Source organism: Tarenaya hassleriana, unplaced genomic scaffold, assembly GCF_000463585.1.
Source record: "Tarenaya hassleriana unplaced genomic scaffold, ASM46358v1 Cleome2, whole genome shotgun sequence".
Lineage (NCBI taxonomy): Eukaryota > Viridiplantae > Streptophyta > Magnoliopsida > Brassicales > Cleomaceae > Tarenaya > Tarenaya hassleriana.
In genome coordinates this window covers 2,336,237-2,350,098 of record NW_010965372.1, presented here as the reverse complement: position 1 = coordinate 2,350,098, position 13,862 = coordinate 2,336,237, and the positions used below count along the sequence as shown (strand labels likewise).

The window sequence follows — 13,862 nt, the reverse complement described above, 5'->3', positions numbered from 1 at the left end:
ACCCCCCCCCCCCCCCTCTCTTTTTGTCTGTTTTTATTTACTTTTTCTTGTAATTCGTGATTTGATTTTTTACTCCTTTTTCTTCTATTATTTCCTCCTTTTTTTTTTGGTATTTCTTGGACATTTGTGTGTCTGGTTCACCTGGATAAGAATGAGGGTACAAATAACCATTTTATTATAACTTCATGGGAATGAAAGCTGTTTTGTGATAGACCAAGAATCTTCAATATCTTACCAAGCCCAATTATAGTTTGGGCTTGACTAATACAGGACTTTTAACAAGCCCATATTCATGTTTTTTAATGAACAAGCCCATTAAGCCCAGTTTACAATTGGCGGTTTTGGTAATTACCAATTAACCGCATCTCCTTTGATCGTATAGTGGTTTTCATGTATCAGTTTGTTGATTGAGATGGAAGTCTTCGTCCTGGTTTCAAGTCTTTCAAAGAACATTAGGCAAAATGTAATTCCATATATATATATATATATATAAACCCACTCGTGGAGCAATTTTACCACTATCCGAATGCAACATTTTTTTTACTATTAAAATATCACACACACGCAAATGCCTATTTTTGTTCGCATAAAATGACAAAGAAATTTCTTTACAAAAAAAAAAAGACATAAAAGAAAAAAATGATGATCTTTTTGGTCCATGCCGACACACACACACATATATATATATGAGTTGCATTCTCATGGGTGATCCATCAGCCCATGCCCAAGAGTCTGATCAAACTCCCAATTGATTAAGACAATGTTTGAAAAAATAATAATAATAATAATTAAAGTAGCCGACTAGAGATGACTTCGATTAATCCTACGACAATAATGTTGCTAATGGAGCTGAAAACATCATGGTTGGTTTCTAATAAAGACTTCCATTGGCGCGGCACCTCCCGACCCCACTTCCGTCAGTTTATTACGTCTAAAACTTTATTACCCTCCTCAAAATAATAACTGATATATATACATCATTTAATAATAATATTGCTACCGAATTCCACGTCATCGTTATGAAATTCAAATTTGTTTGCATTGACATAGACGTGAATCGATTATGTAATTCAAAAATGATGCGAATGGTATGTGGTGGGTCGTATAGAGGGCATCAACATCAAATAGTTGACGAGTCTAATCCTATATATTAACGTGGAATCAAATGTCTCATCATATGTAATATTAATTACGTTAGCTTATTTATTTCGTCTTCTTCTTTATTTCCTTTAGGGTATTGAAGTAGGGAAACATTATCTCGAGGAAGTGATCTTCGTGACTTGCTCGAATCGGACATGGAATTATTGATTTCAAAGTGTGGCAGCATTATGTATGTACGTGGGAATCTAATTAGAAGTTAATTATTAATGATCTAGATTTCAAGATACGTGCTGGATGAAACGAAACCATTAATTCATATAATAATTTTACTCGTCCTAATTAAATATGAATCACATACGATTTTGGGTTCCGTCAAAATAGTTATTGAAAATTCATTTATTAATGAATGAAAATTACTTTCAATTAATTAATAGAAATTTTAATTAAATGAAATATATAAAAAAAATTACACATTTGATCCAAAACAAATAAAAAGGAACATTTTTTCTCTTTGTATCTCGAGAGTACTATTTTGTTTTAATACTAAGTAATTTAATGTTAATTCCCTACAGTTTTGTGTTTAGTCGTTGCATTCGTCGATTTTTTTTTTTTATTCTCTGAATTTACTTTCCATTATTGTCTCCAACAATTACTAAATAATTAGAGCTTGCTAAATATACAAAATACATTCGGTAGCTGCCACGAAAAATATCATTGCAACGACATATGATTCAATAAGATGACGTGATGAATTAATACGTTGCTTATACAGATTCAGAAGTGGGATACACATCACATACACAGGGAGATACACATAGTATACGCATATGCCTGAATAATATCGAACTGACGGGTTCTTTTATATATGCCGATAGCTCTGTCATAATATTATATAGAAATTTCTTACATACATATAGTTCCCCAGAACCTGTCTGCTTGTCGGGGCACACGGAAATATGATCATTAATGTGTATGAGCGACATTCATCCACTATATATAATTATATATTTCATATACCGTCGGTATTTTTTTATAATTTAATTGCATCTTTAATCAAATCCAAAAACCACACACCCCCTTAATTTCAGCAACATCCACATAATCGCGTTGGGTTTTCCAAAGCAATACCAATCATCAAGAGTGATCAGGAAAGCTTGAAACATAAATTTTGTGTTGAATTAAAAAAACATTTACAAATAAAAACTAAACTTCATTCAATTTTCTTAATTTCATAAACTCAAATGTCTTTAATTCAGTAAATTCGATATTCTAAATTCTATGTACCATTTTTTACGTTTAAAATAAACATATCTCAATGGGTTATCTTTTGGAATCATTAATTTGGAAGCCAGACACGTTACATGAAACTCAACAAACTTTCTTAGATGGTAATCTGATATGTTTCCTAGGAAAATTCGTTCCCATTTGATAGAAATATCTTACGTACGGCCGATCCTAAGGGTTTTACAGAACCCAAGATACAGAATAATTGACAGAGATAGTAAGATATACTTCATTCGATAAAATTCGACCGTCTTTCCTGCCCTAATCAACGACTCTCCGGTGAGCAGTAAGAGCAAAACAAGGCAATAATTGAACATTACCAAGGGCTCGGAGACGAGAGAGTAAAATCAAAGCCTGAGGGACAAGTCAAGATGGCCCAAGTCCTGGTCCTGATGGACATCAGGCACTCGACGAGCAACGTCCCTGGAAGCATGGCCGGGGCCGTACAGCTGGAAGCGGCCGGAGAAGGAGAAGGAGTCGGCGGAAGAACCACCGGAGGAGGATCTCATGAGCTCTCGGCTCTTTTTGGCGAGCGTTCTCTCGAGCTTGTGAGCGTTTTGGTGGCCACCTAGTGCCTGAGAGCTGTAGAACTTTCTGTGGCAGTAGTTGCACGAGAACACTCTCTGCTCCGAAGCAGATGTCGGAGAAGAAGAAGAAGGTTCGAGAACGAGTTCTAGGTTTAGCTGGTTCTTGTAGTTGGGTAGGCTAAGATGTAGTGACGTGTTTGGTTGAAAGTCCATAGCCCTGGTGAGAGAGAGATAGAGAGATTGTGGGGTGGGAGAAAGAGGAAAGCACCGTTGGTGCAACTTAGAATGTGATAATGTGTTTAGCTAGAGAGAGAGAGAGAGAGAGAGAGAGGGAGGGAGATGAGAAGTGAAGTGGGCATGGAGGGTCTGAGGAAGAGGGCATTATATGTAGGTGCCTGTGTGCATAGGTTTGCTCAATTGTTATGCAACTCCGAGTCTACAGTATGATTATATCGGACATGGAGAGAGAGAAAGAGACATGAAGCTGAACGAATCAGTGGGGAATCCGAGTGCTGTCGCCTCCATTAATGGCACCATTTGAACCCCTTGTCGGTCCATCTAGGATTAGTTCCTCCTTGAGTTTTAAATTTCTCGACGGAACTCGAATGACATTCACAAACATATGTACAGTATCTAACGCGAGAATGTTGTCCCATGTGGTAGCTGTAAACCTAAAATATTATATACAAACATAGTGTAATATCGGTTTCTACGCAGACAGTGCATGTCGATCGATAAATTTAAAATAAATGTTGATAAATTTAACAAAATGAAAAGAAAAAAAAAGAGATAGAAATGGTTTAATTGTCAAAAAGCAAAGTGAAAAGGGGTTCAATCAAAACAAATGTTAGGTTCAATTAAATAAATATTGAAGGTCGTTGTTAAGTGTATGAGATGAGATCGGAGGCCTCTTATCACATTTCCAGTATTGGCAATGAACACTAAGCTTGATAACTCTTGTTGACTCCGCTTAAACATGTAAGCTGATGTTAACCCCAAACTAATCACAGCCGTACGATCTCCATCCGACGGCCCACAACGGTTCGTACAGGATAAGATGTGGACTCCCCACAGTGAACCCACTTTAGATTGATCACGTTTTTTGGGGGTTCAGATGGATATCGCGTAATTCATTAATTGCATATTGGACCGATTCGCCTTTCAATGGCGCCCATATCAATTAGTGTCTTGTTAAAGACTTTTGTCATTAAGGAGCGTGCTGCGTTTTGTACTAAACTCGTGTTTGTCTCGCTTTCTCTTCGTAATGTCCTCATTCTCCGTCCAATCTTGCTTTAGGGTACTTGCTCACAAGTGAAGATGATTCGTCAATTATTTATCTCAAACGACTATTCACGATGAAATTGCTCATGTATTTATTTTTTTTTAAAAAATCGCCTATAAAAAAAAGTTCCATTTATTGCAAATAATTTATTGATCTCACCCGGTTTTATAAGAGAGACCGATATTGTTAGGTTTAAAAAAATATAGGATACAGTAAATGGTGACTGCTGCGAATATAAAATTATAAATTGGGGAAAGATATGAAATTTGAAATGTTACTGGAGACTTGTGATTGGAACGTGGAAGATAAGGGGACCATAATAAATTAACCTTGGACTGTGATTTGTCAAACCCCAAATCGGTTGTCCGAGGATGGGACGACATAAATATATATATATATATATATATATGAAACATACGTATACTGTATACACATGAAGCATATTAGAAGCAGAATGCAAAATGGAATGGATGGAAGTGTTTTGGAAATAGATTGTCCATATGGATGGTATGGCTTGCTAACCAGAACATATACACATATATACATATATGAACATATATAATGTATTTACAAGATGTAAATAAAAATTGTTAAAACATTGTAAAAACGTTCGCGCTGTCAACTATTCGCGGTTAAACTATAGATTGAATCACAGATATACAAGTATACCTAAAGCCAGTGGATCATCTACAGCTACAAAAAAAGAAAAAAAAAAAAGAAAGCCAGTGGATTATCGAGAGACGAGAACTCATCGGACGTTTCTTATACAACGATGATTAATAAAGTTGGGTCAAAGGATGAAGTATGTCGACCGAGAATATATATAAAAAAAAGTTTTCGATTAGTAATTGAATTTTTATTTTGGAACATGGATAAACGAATGAAGGTTGATATATAATCCCATAGTAAAAAAAAAAAAAAAAGAAAAGAGAGGCAGTGGCAAAAGGAACAAAAAAGGGGGAGGGTCGAGATCTGATTTACAAATAAAAAAAAAAGGAATGATTAGAAAAAGATTAGACCATGATTGTGGGATCATAATCTCAACAGTCGGCTAAGTTTGCGCTGAGCATTTCATTTGTCTCTTGATCACAGACACAACACGATTTGTTTCTCATGATATGTTCTGTTGGTGTTAACAACTGTAATTAGACCCCCTAATCCCTTTTTTAAAAAACAAATTCTAGAGATTCCAATCACATTAAAACATTAATTCCCTCACGTACATAATTAATTGGGTTTATTAATATCAGTCAAATTAAGCCATGGTAACATATATTTGGTCCACGATTAATTGTTGCATCCGATGAAGAAACTTACAAGGGAATGGCAGTGGGCATGTCTTTGCTTTGTCGGCTTCTAATCCGTTCAGCTTATAGTATAGTTGAATATTTGATGATACGATGATTCCGGCCCCGTATTATAACGGAGGAAAATTTGCAAGTAAAACAAAAATCTACGATGCCATCAGTAGAAATTTTTAAGATTTAATTGCAGCGAAAGGATTTATTCTCGCATCACATATATTTATTTAAACTGAGCAAAAGATCTTGTGAATATGTGATATAATTAAATGTAAACATCCGAAACTAAAAATAAGGAAACATCGTAGTGTTTTGTTAGAAAAGAAATTTCATAGAAAAGAGGAAATTTGTTTTTCGAATTAATGGACCGACTACTAAAGAAATGCGTATTTCTATTTTGATGTTTTGGGTGGTGCATGTCGCTGTGCAATGTTCAGTGGATAGACGAAGAAACAACAGCATTCTTTGGGAATAGAAGAGACTGTGCATAATGGTTGCTCAGTTCACCATTTTTGTTGTTTGTGTGTCCTTTTTCCAACGATGTTTTCCTCTAACTCCAATGTTCCAATGTGTGTTTTTTGGACTTATCCAAACTCACACATTAGAAAGTCCACTCTTCCCTCTACATTTGACTCTTAAGGTACCAATTTCTATATAATTCAATGTATGTGGTTGGACATATATACAGGTGTCGAGCATAAAACGCAGGGTCTATATTCCTATGCATTAGGCACTCGCAGACACAAACTGAAGAAAAATATATATTTCGCATATTCATCAAACATTTGGTTATGAAATTAAAATTAACAAGTAAAGGTGGCAGACAAAAGGGTGAAACCAGTTGACCAATCCAAGTTGTTGGTTGGAAGCCGATGCAGCTGATGCTTCGTCCCACTTTGTCATTTAACTTATAACCATGGCGGATTATCAAAAAAAAAAAAATATAACCATGTCTCTGTCATGTAACCCATTCTATGTATTTCTATATCATTAACCTTTACCAAATAAAATATTTTTTAAATAATGGTTAACCCAATATATATGAAATTCGAACTTGGATGGACAATCATTTTGTGCTTCGCCATCCACGTTTTCCGGGCATAGACAAACATCAACTCATACAGACAGGCTTTCATATAAGAAATGGGCTTTTGGTTCGGCCCAACAGAAACCCATACGAAGGCCTAAACTTTTCCGGTTTGTCGAATTAGCACGTGACAGAATTTGCCGATAATAAAAATTTCCAACGACGGAGGGATGCCAAGTCATTTTCTAATATCTAAATGAAGCCGCCGAAATTAAAAATTAAAAAAAAAAAAAGTGTCAAAGTCTATCAACTCATTATTTTTACACAAATCTGTTTTCTTTTCGCAATAAATTATTTTATTTTTTATTTTGGAGAGGGAAAAACAAACGTAGGCAGATACAACAGTTATTCAATCAAACATGTAAAAGCTGAAAAACGATTTATAGACATGATTTTCTTTCAACTTTTTGTTAAAAAAAATATATCCATATCGAATATTCCAAAATATTAACATTTGATTTTTTTTTTCTTATTTGAAAAAAAGGGGAAAAATAGAAAGAAATACGCTGCAAAGAGAGAACAACAAACACCGAGCTGGCTTGAGACAAGTTACAACTTACAAGCAAACGCGAGAAAAAAAAACACGCGGGTGTAGGTTGACCAAGTCTGCATTTTATATATCTCTGATCCAATTACATCCTCCATATTTGTATATTATATTACCCATTAAATACCATAAAACAAATATCACATACGTACTTACATATAGACCGGAAGATATAACTTAAGAGGAACCGAATATTAATGTGCCGTCGAATGTCCCGCAGTCGCATGCACGCCAATTTCCGTTTAGAAAATTACAAGTCTTAACGTTTCATTTTAATTTCACTCGGTATCCCACCTTGATACGTCTCCGTTACCACGTGAACGTTCCCAGAACTTCCTTCTTGTAAGGAAACTACCCATAACAACTGTTTATTTCAAACTAAAAATGATATACCATGCGGTTTTCTTTGACAAGCTTTCGTAATACGCATATATATATATATATATATTGAACCGACATAATTATCTTTGCCTGCCTATATAAGAGCCGCGGTTTTACAAAACCCACCAAAAAAAAAGTCCATACAGTTTTAGAAAATAACAGAGATATATGGCGAAGAGCAAAGACGGTTCGATACTAAACCGGCTGAGAAGGGCAGTGAAGAAGGTGAGATTCGTGTTAAGGTTCAATTTGAACAGTCTGTGGAATCTGGTACCCATGATCGGTTCGTCTTCTTCGTCTCGTCGGTTTAGTTTCAACGACAGACCCGGTTTAATGGCGGCTTATACGACCGATGAATACGAACCGGTTCGCGATGACTCGACCGGTTCATCCACGCAGAGAGGAGCCTTGTACAGAACAGCGAGCTATCCGTCGTCGGACGAGGACATAGACAAGAAGGCTGAGATGTTCATAGCGAATTTTTACAGGCAGCTTAAGATAGAGAGACAAATCTCTTTGGAGCTTAAATATTACCGCCATAATAATTCTAGCTTCGATTACAGATCGCCTTAGCGATATTTTCTTCTTCTTCTTTTTTCTGGGGGTGTTTCTAAGATTCTTCAATTAAATTAATTGTTTCATAATGTTTTTTTTTTTTATTGTTTTTGTAACGATCGGGTTTTTTTGTTTGGGTCGTCGGAGATGTCACCTCTTAACCTTTGTTTTTTTAATGTTATGAGAGGTTGGCCGTCGTCAATCATTTGTTTCTTTTGTGGGGCACAAATCTTTTGTTACAGATCGGATTATCATTAAAATCCACTGTAATGAATAATGATATATGTCGTTTGCTTTGTTATATATTTTAATGTCACTTTCTGTATGGATTTACAACTGCGAAAATCATTGAGATGATATCTAAATTAATAGAGCCTGTTTTACTCTGGCTAATATATACATACATACATACATACATGAATAATGTAAAATTCACTGATTAGTGAATATAATTTGTGGTGACTTTTTTATTCGATGACGGAAAATATCACATGAGAAAATTAGTCACCTTGCTATGATAGGTTCATGATTAAGCTTTGAATATTGGGCCTTAAGAATCAGCAGTAATAGGCTTCTATCCCTCCCTTCTTAGCCCAACAATATCTGAAGTGATAGATACCTCAAGGAACTAGCACTTAGGTTCCTATGTTGCTTGCTCTATAACTTGCCATTGAACACTGGTGATTTCCATCGTTTGTTCTCATTAATTTTAAAGTGAGAAATTAATCAAAGTTCCGAAAAAGAAGGTACTAAAGCCAAACAGCCAACTGGGTTTATTAGGAAGAGGTCAACGGTCTGATTAAACAAAACAAAGTACAAGGATGAGAATGTTGCGGGCCACGAGATCTATTCCCGGAATTCGAAGCCGACCACGTTCTTGCCCAATTCTATTATGCAACTCTCCCCGTTGCCACTTTACATTCCCCCACTTACCCATCTTTCAAATTTTTATTTTAAAATTAGGAAGAAAAAAAGAGAGAGAGAGAGAGTACAGTTTAGTCAAACTTTAGGCTTCGATCCACTATCTCTGTTTTTTCCATACCCATTGCTAATAATTAATAACAATTCAATAAACTCAGATCCAATGCTTTTCTACCGGTCCGTATCCCTGTTTTGACCCACTTGATACGAGGCGTGAAATACTGAAAGCCCTCTGCTTGCTTCCTTAGCACAGCTCACGTTCCTTGAGCTCCCATAAAGTCAGAAGGAAAAACCCACGATTCCTCATAAAAATCAAAACTTTTTTGCGTTTCTCCAAAGAAATTTGTCATTTTTATTAAATCCCATCTTCTTCTGTAGTCTCAGAGGGAGAGAGAATATAGGCGAGGGAAGAATTCATAAGATGAAATCGCCAAGATCGGACGGTCAGAAATTCATCATCCCGTCTTTCTTCTTCATCGTTGCGCTCTGCGTCTTGGCTTTCATCAATGAGATCAGATTCGACAGCTTCCTCAGATTCGGACGATGCGCTCTCGCCAATATCCCCGTCCAGAACAGCTCTTCTTCTTCTTCGGATATTCTCTTGTCGGAGAATGTTAATTCCTCTTCTTCTTCCGCGGCGGAAGAGATTCGGATCCTGATCGGGATCTTGACACTGCCCGACCAATACCAGCGGCGACACTTCCTCCGGCTGGTCTACGGGACTCAGACTCCACCGGATGGCGCCAAAATCGACGTGAAGTTCGTGTTCTGCAACCTGACGAAAGAGGATCAGAAGGTGCTCGTTGCTCTGGAGATCATGCGTTACGACGACATCGTCATTCTCAACTGCCCTGAAAACATGAACAAAGGTAACGCCGAATTTTTATTATTTTTTAAATGATTATATTGATCAGTGCCAAATAATCAGAATTGAACCTCCTTCATGGTGCGCGTTTCTTATCATCACGAGTTCTATCACATTATTATCGTCATGGTCGCTACTATGAACCGGAAGAAATAAGGAGCGGGACAGTTTATGACACAACAAAGTCAATCTCAGTCAAACTCCTTGCGACAATGTCAATAGATTGCCAGATCTCACATTGGGCTAGAGTTTGCTTTTCCTCTGCTTGTAATGAAATGGGTCTTGCATTTTTCTTTTTTAAATTCAGAACCCTCGAAATAATCGTTGGAACATGTGCAGGAAAGACATACACTTACTTCTCGAGCCTACCGGATCTCTTCAACGACACCGACGGCCCGAATCCACCGTACCATTACGTAATGAAAGCGGACGACGACACGTACATTCGGCTCGAAAGCCTTGTCGAATCGCTGAGGCGACTGCCACGAGACGATCTCTATTACGGCTATGTGATTCCATGTCCGAGCATGGACCCGTTCGTCCACTACATGTCCGGAATGGGATATCTCGTATCGTGGGACATCGTGGAATGGCTGAGAGATTCGGACATACCCAAAAAACATATCGAAGGACCCGAGGACAAGGTTTTCGGAGATTGGATCAGAGAGGGTCGACGTGGCAAAAACCGCTTCAATGCCAAGTGGTCGATGTACAATTTCCCCGAGCCGCCTACGAGGTGCACCCACGAGCTGTGGCCGGACACTATCGCCGTTCATTTGCTGAAGAACCAAGAGAAGTGGATACGGACATTGAACTTCTTCAATGTCACCAGCAATCTCAAGCCCTCCAAACTCTATCATATACCTTGAATATGGCAATCATTGATTTGCCCATTAATTAGTTATAATACATACCTCATTGTTTTCTATTTTTATTTATTTTCTGATCCATAATGCTCTATAAATCTCAATTCATTTTCTGGGAGGGATGAACATGTCTGATGTATCTAAGGACTGAACAAAACGAGGTATAATACATGCGGGTTTTTTAATTTTATTTTATTATGCATCGTGGCCCATAAATAGAAGATCCAATGAAAGCGCCCTACACATACACAATATTCTAATTTCCTTTTTATCGTGAAAATTTCTAATATTATAAATTATAGTTTTGAGCCCGTGCAGTATTGTATATTGAATACAATGTAACTATATAATATGCAGTCGTATATTTCCCCAAACGGGCACAGACAGCTGGAACAAGCGCTTCTCGCGTTAATGGGCCTCACGAACTCCATACCTCAAGGCCTGTGACCCATATTATATCACAGTCCAATTAAAAAAAAAAGCTTTTTCTGGTGTGTTATCTGATAAAACTCAACGCCCAGTGACATTATCATTGCTCTCTGGCCTTTTTGGACCCATTCCGAGTCTCCTCTTTCATTTCTCGAGGCCATTACTGCTACTGCAGTGCTGCTGTCTCTTTCTTTCACTCGCCGCCGTCGCCTGATTCAGTCTTCGAGGCGGCAGAGCTCTTGGAGCTTTTTCCGGTGATCGTCAGCGGGTTTTGGCTGTCTTTGCTCTGGTTTTCTTCCTCGATCTTTCAGTTTCGTAAGGGATCTTTTCCCTCTCTTTCGTTCTTTTTCTTGTTTTGCAAGTGTGATCCCCGTATAGACTATGTGCGTTAAGCCAAACGAGTTAGGGTGATTGATCTGCAGAGACTTACTCGAAGACTTTGATTATATCAGTATGTTATCGTTGTTTTCTCGAGTGATTACACGATACGAGTATTGAGGGTTTGTGGATTTGCTATCGACCGGTATGATCCTTGCGGTATTCCGTTTGTTGCTGAATTGTGTTAGTGAGGTACTTTTAATCTCTTAGAGCTGGAGGTTTTCTACCTTGTCGAAGATTTGTAGCTGATGCAGATCGATTTAACTGATGGCTTTTGCAATCTGTCGTGTTATATTGGAAGCGATTACATCCGTTCTTGTGCAGATACGGGATTCAAGAACATTCTAGTTGAAATTGGATTGAAAACATGGTAGAAACTGATTTGTTTTATGATTCGAATGGTAAAGATTTTGTGTAAAATGTATAGACGTTCGTTTTCTTTTTTCAATTGGAGTCGCATTTCTATAGTATGCCAGAATCAGTTTGATCACCGCAGCCATCTCTGCTTGAAGTCGAGCAGTGATTTGTTATGAGATTGGATCTCAAGTGGGTTCGGCTCTTGATTCAGTCATTTTCTGAAATATTGGGAAATACTGGGATTATAGGCATTCTACTATAACCTTTGATATTTCTGGTTCCTGTCCGGAGGACTTATGGTTCTCCATTGATATCTTGGCAGACTGCCGCTGTGTTCCTTTGGCTGTTCTGAAGATGGGAGGCAGTCCGGCTCCATTTGCAGATATTGGCAAGAAAGCCAAAGGTAACTTTGTGTCTTGAAAACTCTTTTGTAACCGTATATTGGTGATTTTTTCTGTACCTCTATTGACTGTCCAAAAACCTACAGATCTCTTGAACAAGGATTACATTTTCGACCAGAAGTTTACTCTGACAATGCTGAGTGCCACAGGAATGGTATGTTTCAATCTTGCCTCTGGGGTTTGTGTTAATCTTCTACGAAACAGAACTCACATCCCAGATTACAGAATTCTCAGCTACCCAAAGTCGTGAACCGTTGCAAAAGCACCTTAAATGAGATGAGATTAACAGTAATTTCTACTCGAAATGGGGGAACTCTGGTCTCCTGGATTACATGCTTTGGGGTGGCATAACCGCCACAATACTTCGTTTGAACTTTAGCTTTGAGAGCTGGCATATATGATTTTACCATACATACATGGTTTTTATGCATGGGTATCAAATTATCAATGTGTCATAAGATGGTGAGAATGTTACGTTAATTTAGTTTTCTATATTTATGGATCATGTTATGTATATTTGCCTTTGGTTTCAACCGCTAGGAAAAGTTATTTGAATTATTTTTTTTTTACCATTAAGGCATTAACTTATATATGCCTGAACGTTATGATCCTAATTCCTCCGGTTGTGCTTTATCCGTCTAATAGAATTTTCTTGCCAGGAACTTGTGGCTACAGGGTTAAAGAAGGATGAATTCTTCTTTGGTGACTTAAGCACTGTGTACAAAGGTCAAAATACTGTTGTTGATATGAAAATCGACACTTACTCTAATGTAAGAAAGCATGATTGAAGTATGCTTCAAACCTTGTCTACCTTGCCTGTATTGAACCATGTTGTTGAAATTCATTGTGCAGGTGTCAACAAAAGTTACTGTCAACAATCTCTTGCCTACTGCCAAAGCATCTATCAGCTTTAGAATACCTGATCACAAGTCTGGCGAGGTCAGTGCATCATTAGTTGATTACTTGATATCGGCTGTAGAGATGGTGGTTTGCCTATGCATCTCAGGATTAAATGCTAGTCAAATCGGTTGATTGGTGTTTGGCCTTTTTATGACAAGTCTGGTGACGTTTGTTTGTTCACACTTCAGCTGGATGTGCAATATGTTCATCCACATGCCACGATCAGTTCTAGAATTGGCCTGAACCCGACTCCACTGCTAGATCTTTCAGCAACTATTGGAAGTCAAGATCTTTGCCTCGGAGGTGAAGTGGGTTTTGACTCAGCTTCTGCCTCACTAACCAAGTACAACGCAGGGATCGCCTTGAACAAGCTAGACTTCTCTGCAGCACTCATACTGTAAGTAGTAGTAATTATTCATGAATATATTGGACGAATCTCACATGCACGTTCATTTCATCAATCGGGTTTCGGCTTTTGGCTCGTGGATGATTGTAGGGCGGACAAAGGAGAGACGCTGAAAGCTTCTTACGTCCACACAGTGAACCCAACGACGGCAATAGGTGCTGAACTGACGCATCGTTTCTCCTCGTATAACAACAACTTCACCGTCGGAAGCTCTCACGCAATGGATCCTTTCACCGTCCTTAAGACCCGATTCTCCGACAACGGGAAAGCAGGA

The 13,862-nt window shown here is 37.8% G+C and overlaps 4 protein-coding genes across 6 annotated transcripts in view; 3 read left to right on the top strand and 1 right to left on the bottom strand.

Annotated features, from left to right (window-relative positions):
- Positions 1 to 2,463: 2,463 nt before the first annotated feature.
- LOC104811796 (zinc finger protein 2) lies at positions 2,464 to 3,480 on the bottom strand. The gene has a single exon (XM_010538616.2). It carries the CDS (start codon positions 3,123 to 3,125, stop codon positions 2,733 to 2,735), a length of 393 nt encoding a protein of 130 aa, XP_010536918.1. The 5' UTR covers positions 3,126 to 3,480; the 3' UTR covers positions 2,464 to 2,732.
- A 4,137-nt stretch (positions 3,481 to 7,617) lies between these two features.
- LOC104811795 lies at positions 7,618 to 8,366 on the top strand. The gene has a single exon (XM_010538615.1). It carries the CDS (start codon positions 7,679 to 7,681, stop codon positions 8,081 to 8,083), a length of 405 nt encoding a protein of 134 aa, XP_010536917.1. The 5' UTR covers positions 7,618 to 7,678; the 3' UTR covers positions 8,084 to 8,366.
- A 795-nt stretch (positions 8,367 to 9,161) lies between these two features.
- Positions 9,162 to 10,799, top strand: LOC104811794 (hydroxyproline O-galactosyltransferase GALT3). The gene is made up of 2 exons (XM_010538614.2): positions 9,162 to 9,855; positions 10,191 to 10,799. The coding sequence occupies exons 1-2, from the start codon at positions 9,408 to 9,410 to the stop codon at positions 10,718 to 10,720; spliced, it is 978 nt and encodes a 325-aa protein (XP_010536916.1). The 5' UTR covers positions 9,162 to 9,407; the 3' UTR covers positions 10,721 to 10,799.
- A 475-nt stretch (positions 10,800 to 11,274) lies between these two features.
- The window catches only part of LOC104811792 (mitochondrial outer membrane protein porin 4-like), a 3,561-nt gene continuing 973 nt past the window's right edge, over positions 11,275 to 13,862 (top strand). Inside the window, exons 1-7 of one of the 3 annotated variants that reach the window (XM_010538612.2) lie at positions 11,275 to 11,461; positions 12,204 to 12,284; positions 12,369 to 12,436; positions 12,942 to 13,052; positions 13,135 to 13,221; positions 13,371 to 13,579; positions 13,679 to 13,860. In XM_010538612.2, the coding sequence (XP_010536914.1) occupies positions 12,236 to 12,284; positions 12,369 to 12,436; positions 12,942 to 13,052; positions 13,135 to 13,221; positions 13,371 to 13,579; positions 13,679 to 13,860 (706 nt within the window). In that variant the 5' untranslated portion in view covers positions 11,275 to 11,461; positions 12,204 to 12,235. Of the gene's footprint in view, positions 11,462 to 11,509; positions 11,717 to 12,203; positions 12,285 to 12,368; positions 12,437 to 12,941; positions 13,053 to 13,134; positions 13,222 to 13,370; positions 13,580 to 13,678; positions 13,861 to 13,862 lie in introns of those variants that run through there. The other 2 variants (XM_010538611.1, XM_010538613.1) reach the window with 2 other exon arrangements.

Coding starts and splice junctions, on each gene's coding strand:
- LOC104811796 (XM_010538616.2), bottom strand. CDS start 3,125: ATGGACTTTCAACCAAACACGTCACTACATCTTAGCCTACCCAACTAC.
- LOC104811795 (XM_010538615.1), top strand. CDS start 7,679: ATGGCGAAGAGCAAAGACGGTTCGATACTAAACCGGCTGAGAAGGGCA.
- LOC104811794 (XM_010538614.2), top strand. CDS start 9,408: ATGAAATCGCCAAGATCGGACGGTCAGAAATTCATCATCCCGTCTTTC. Junction 9,856..10,190: donor CCCTGAAAACATGAACAAAG/GTAACGCCGAAT, acceptor GAACATGTGCAG/GAAAGACATACACTTACTTC.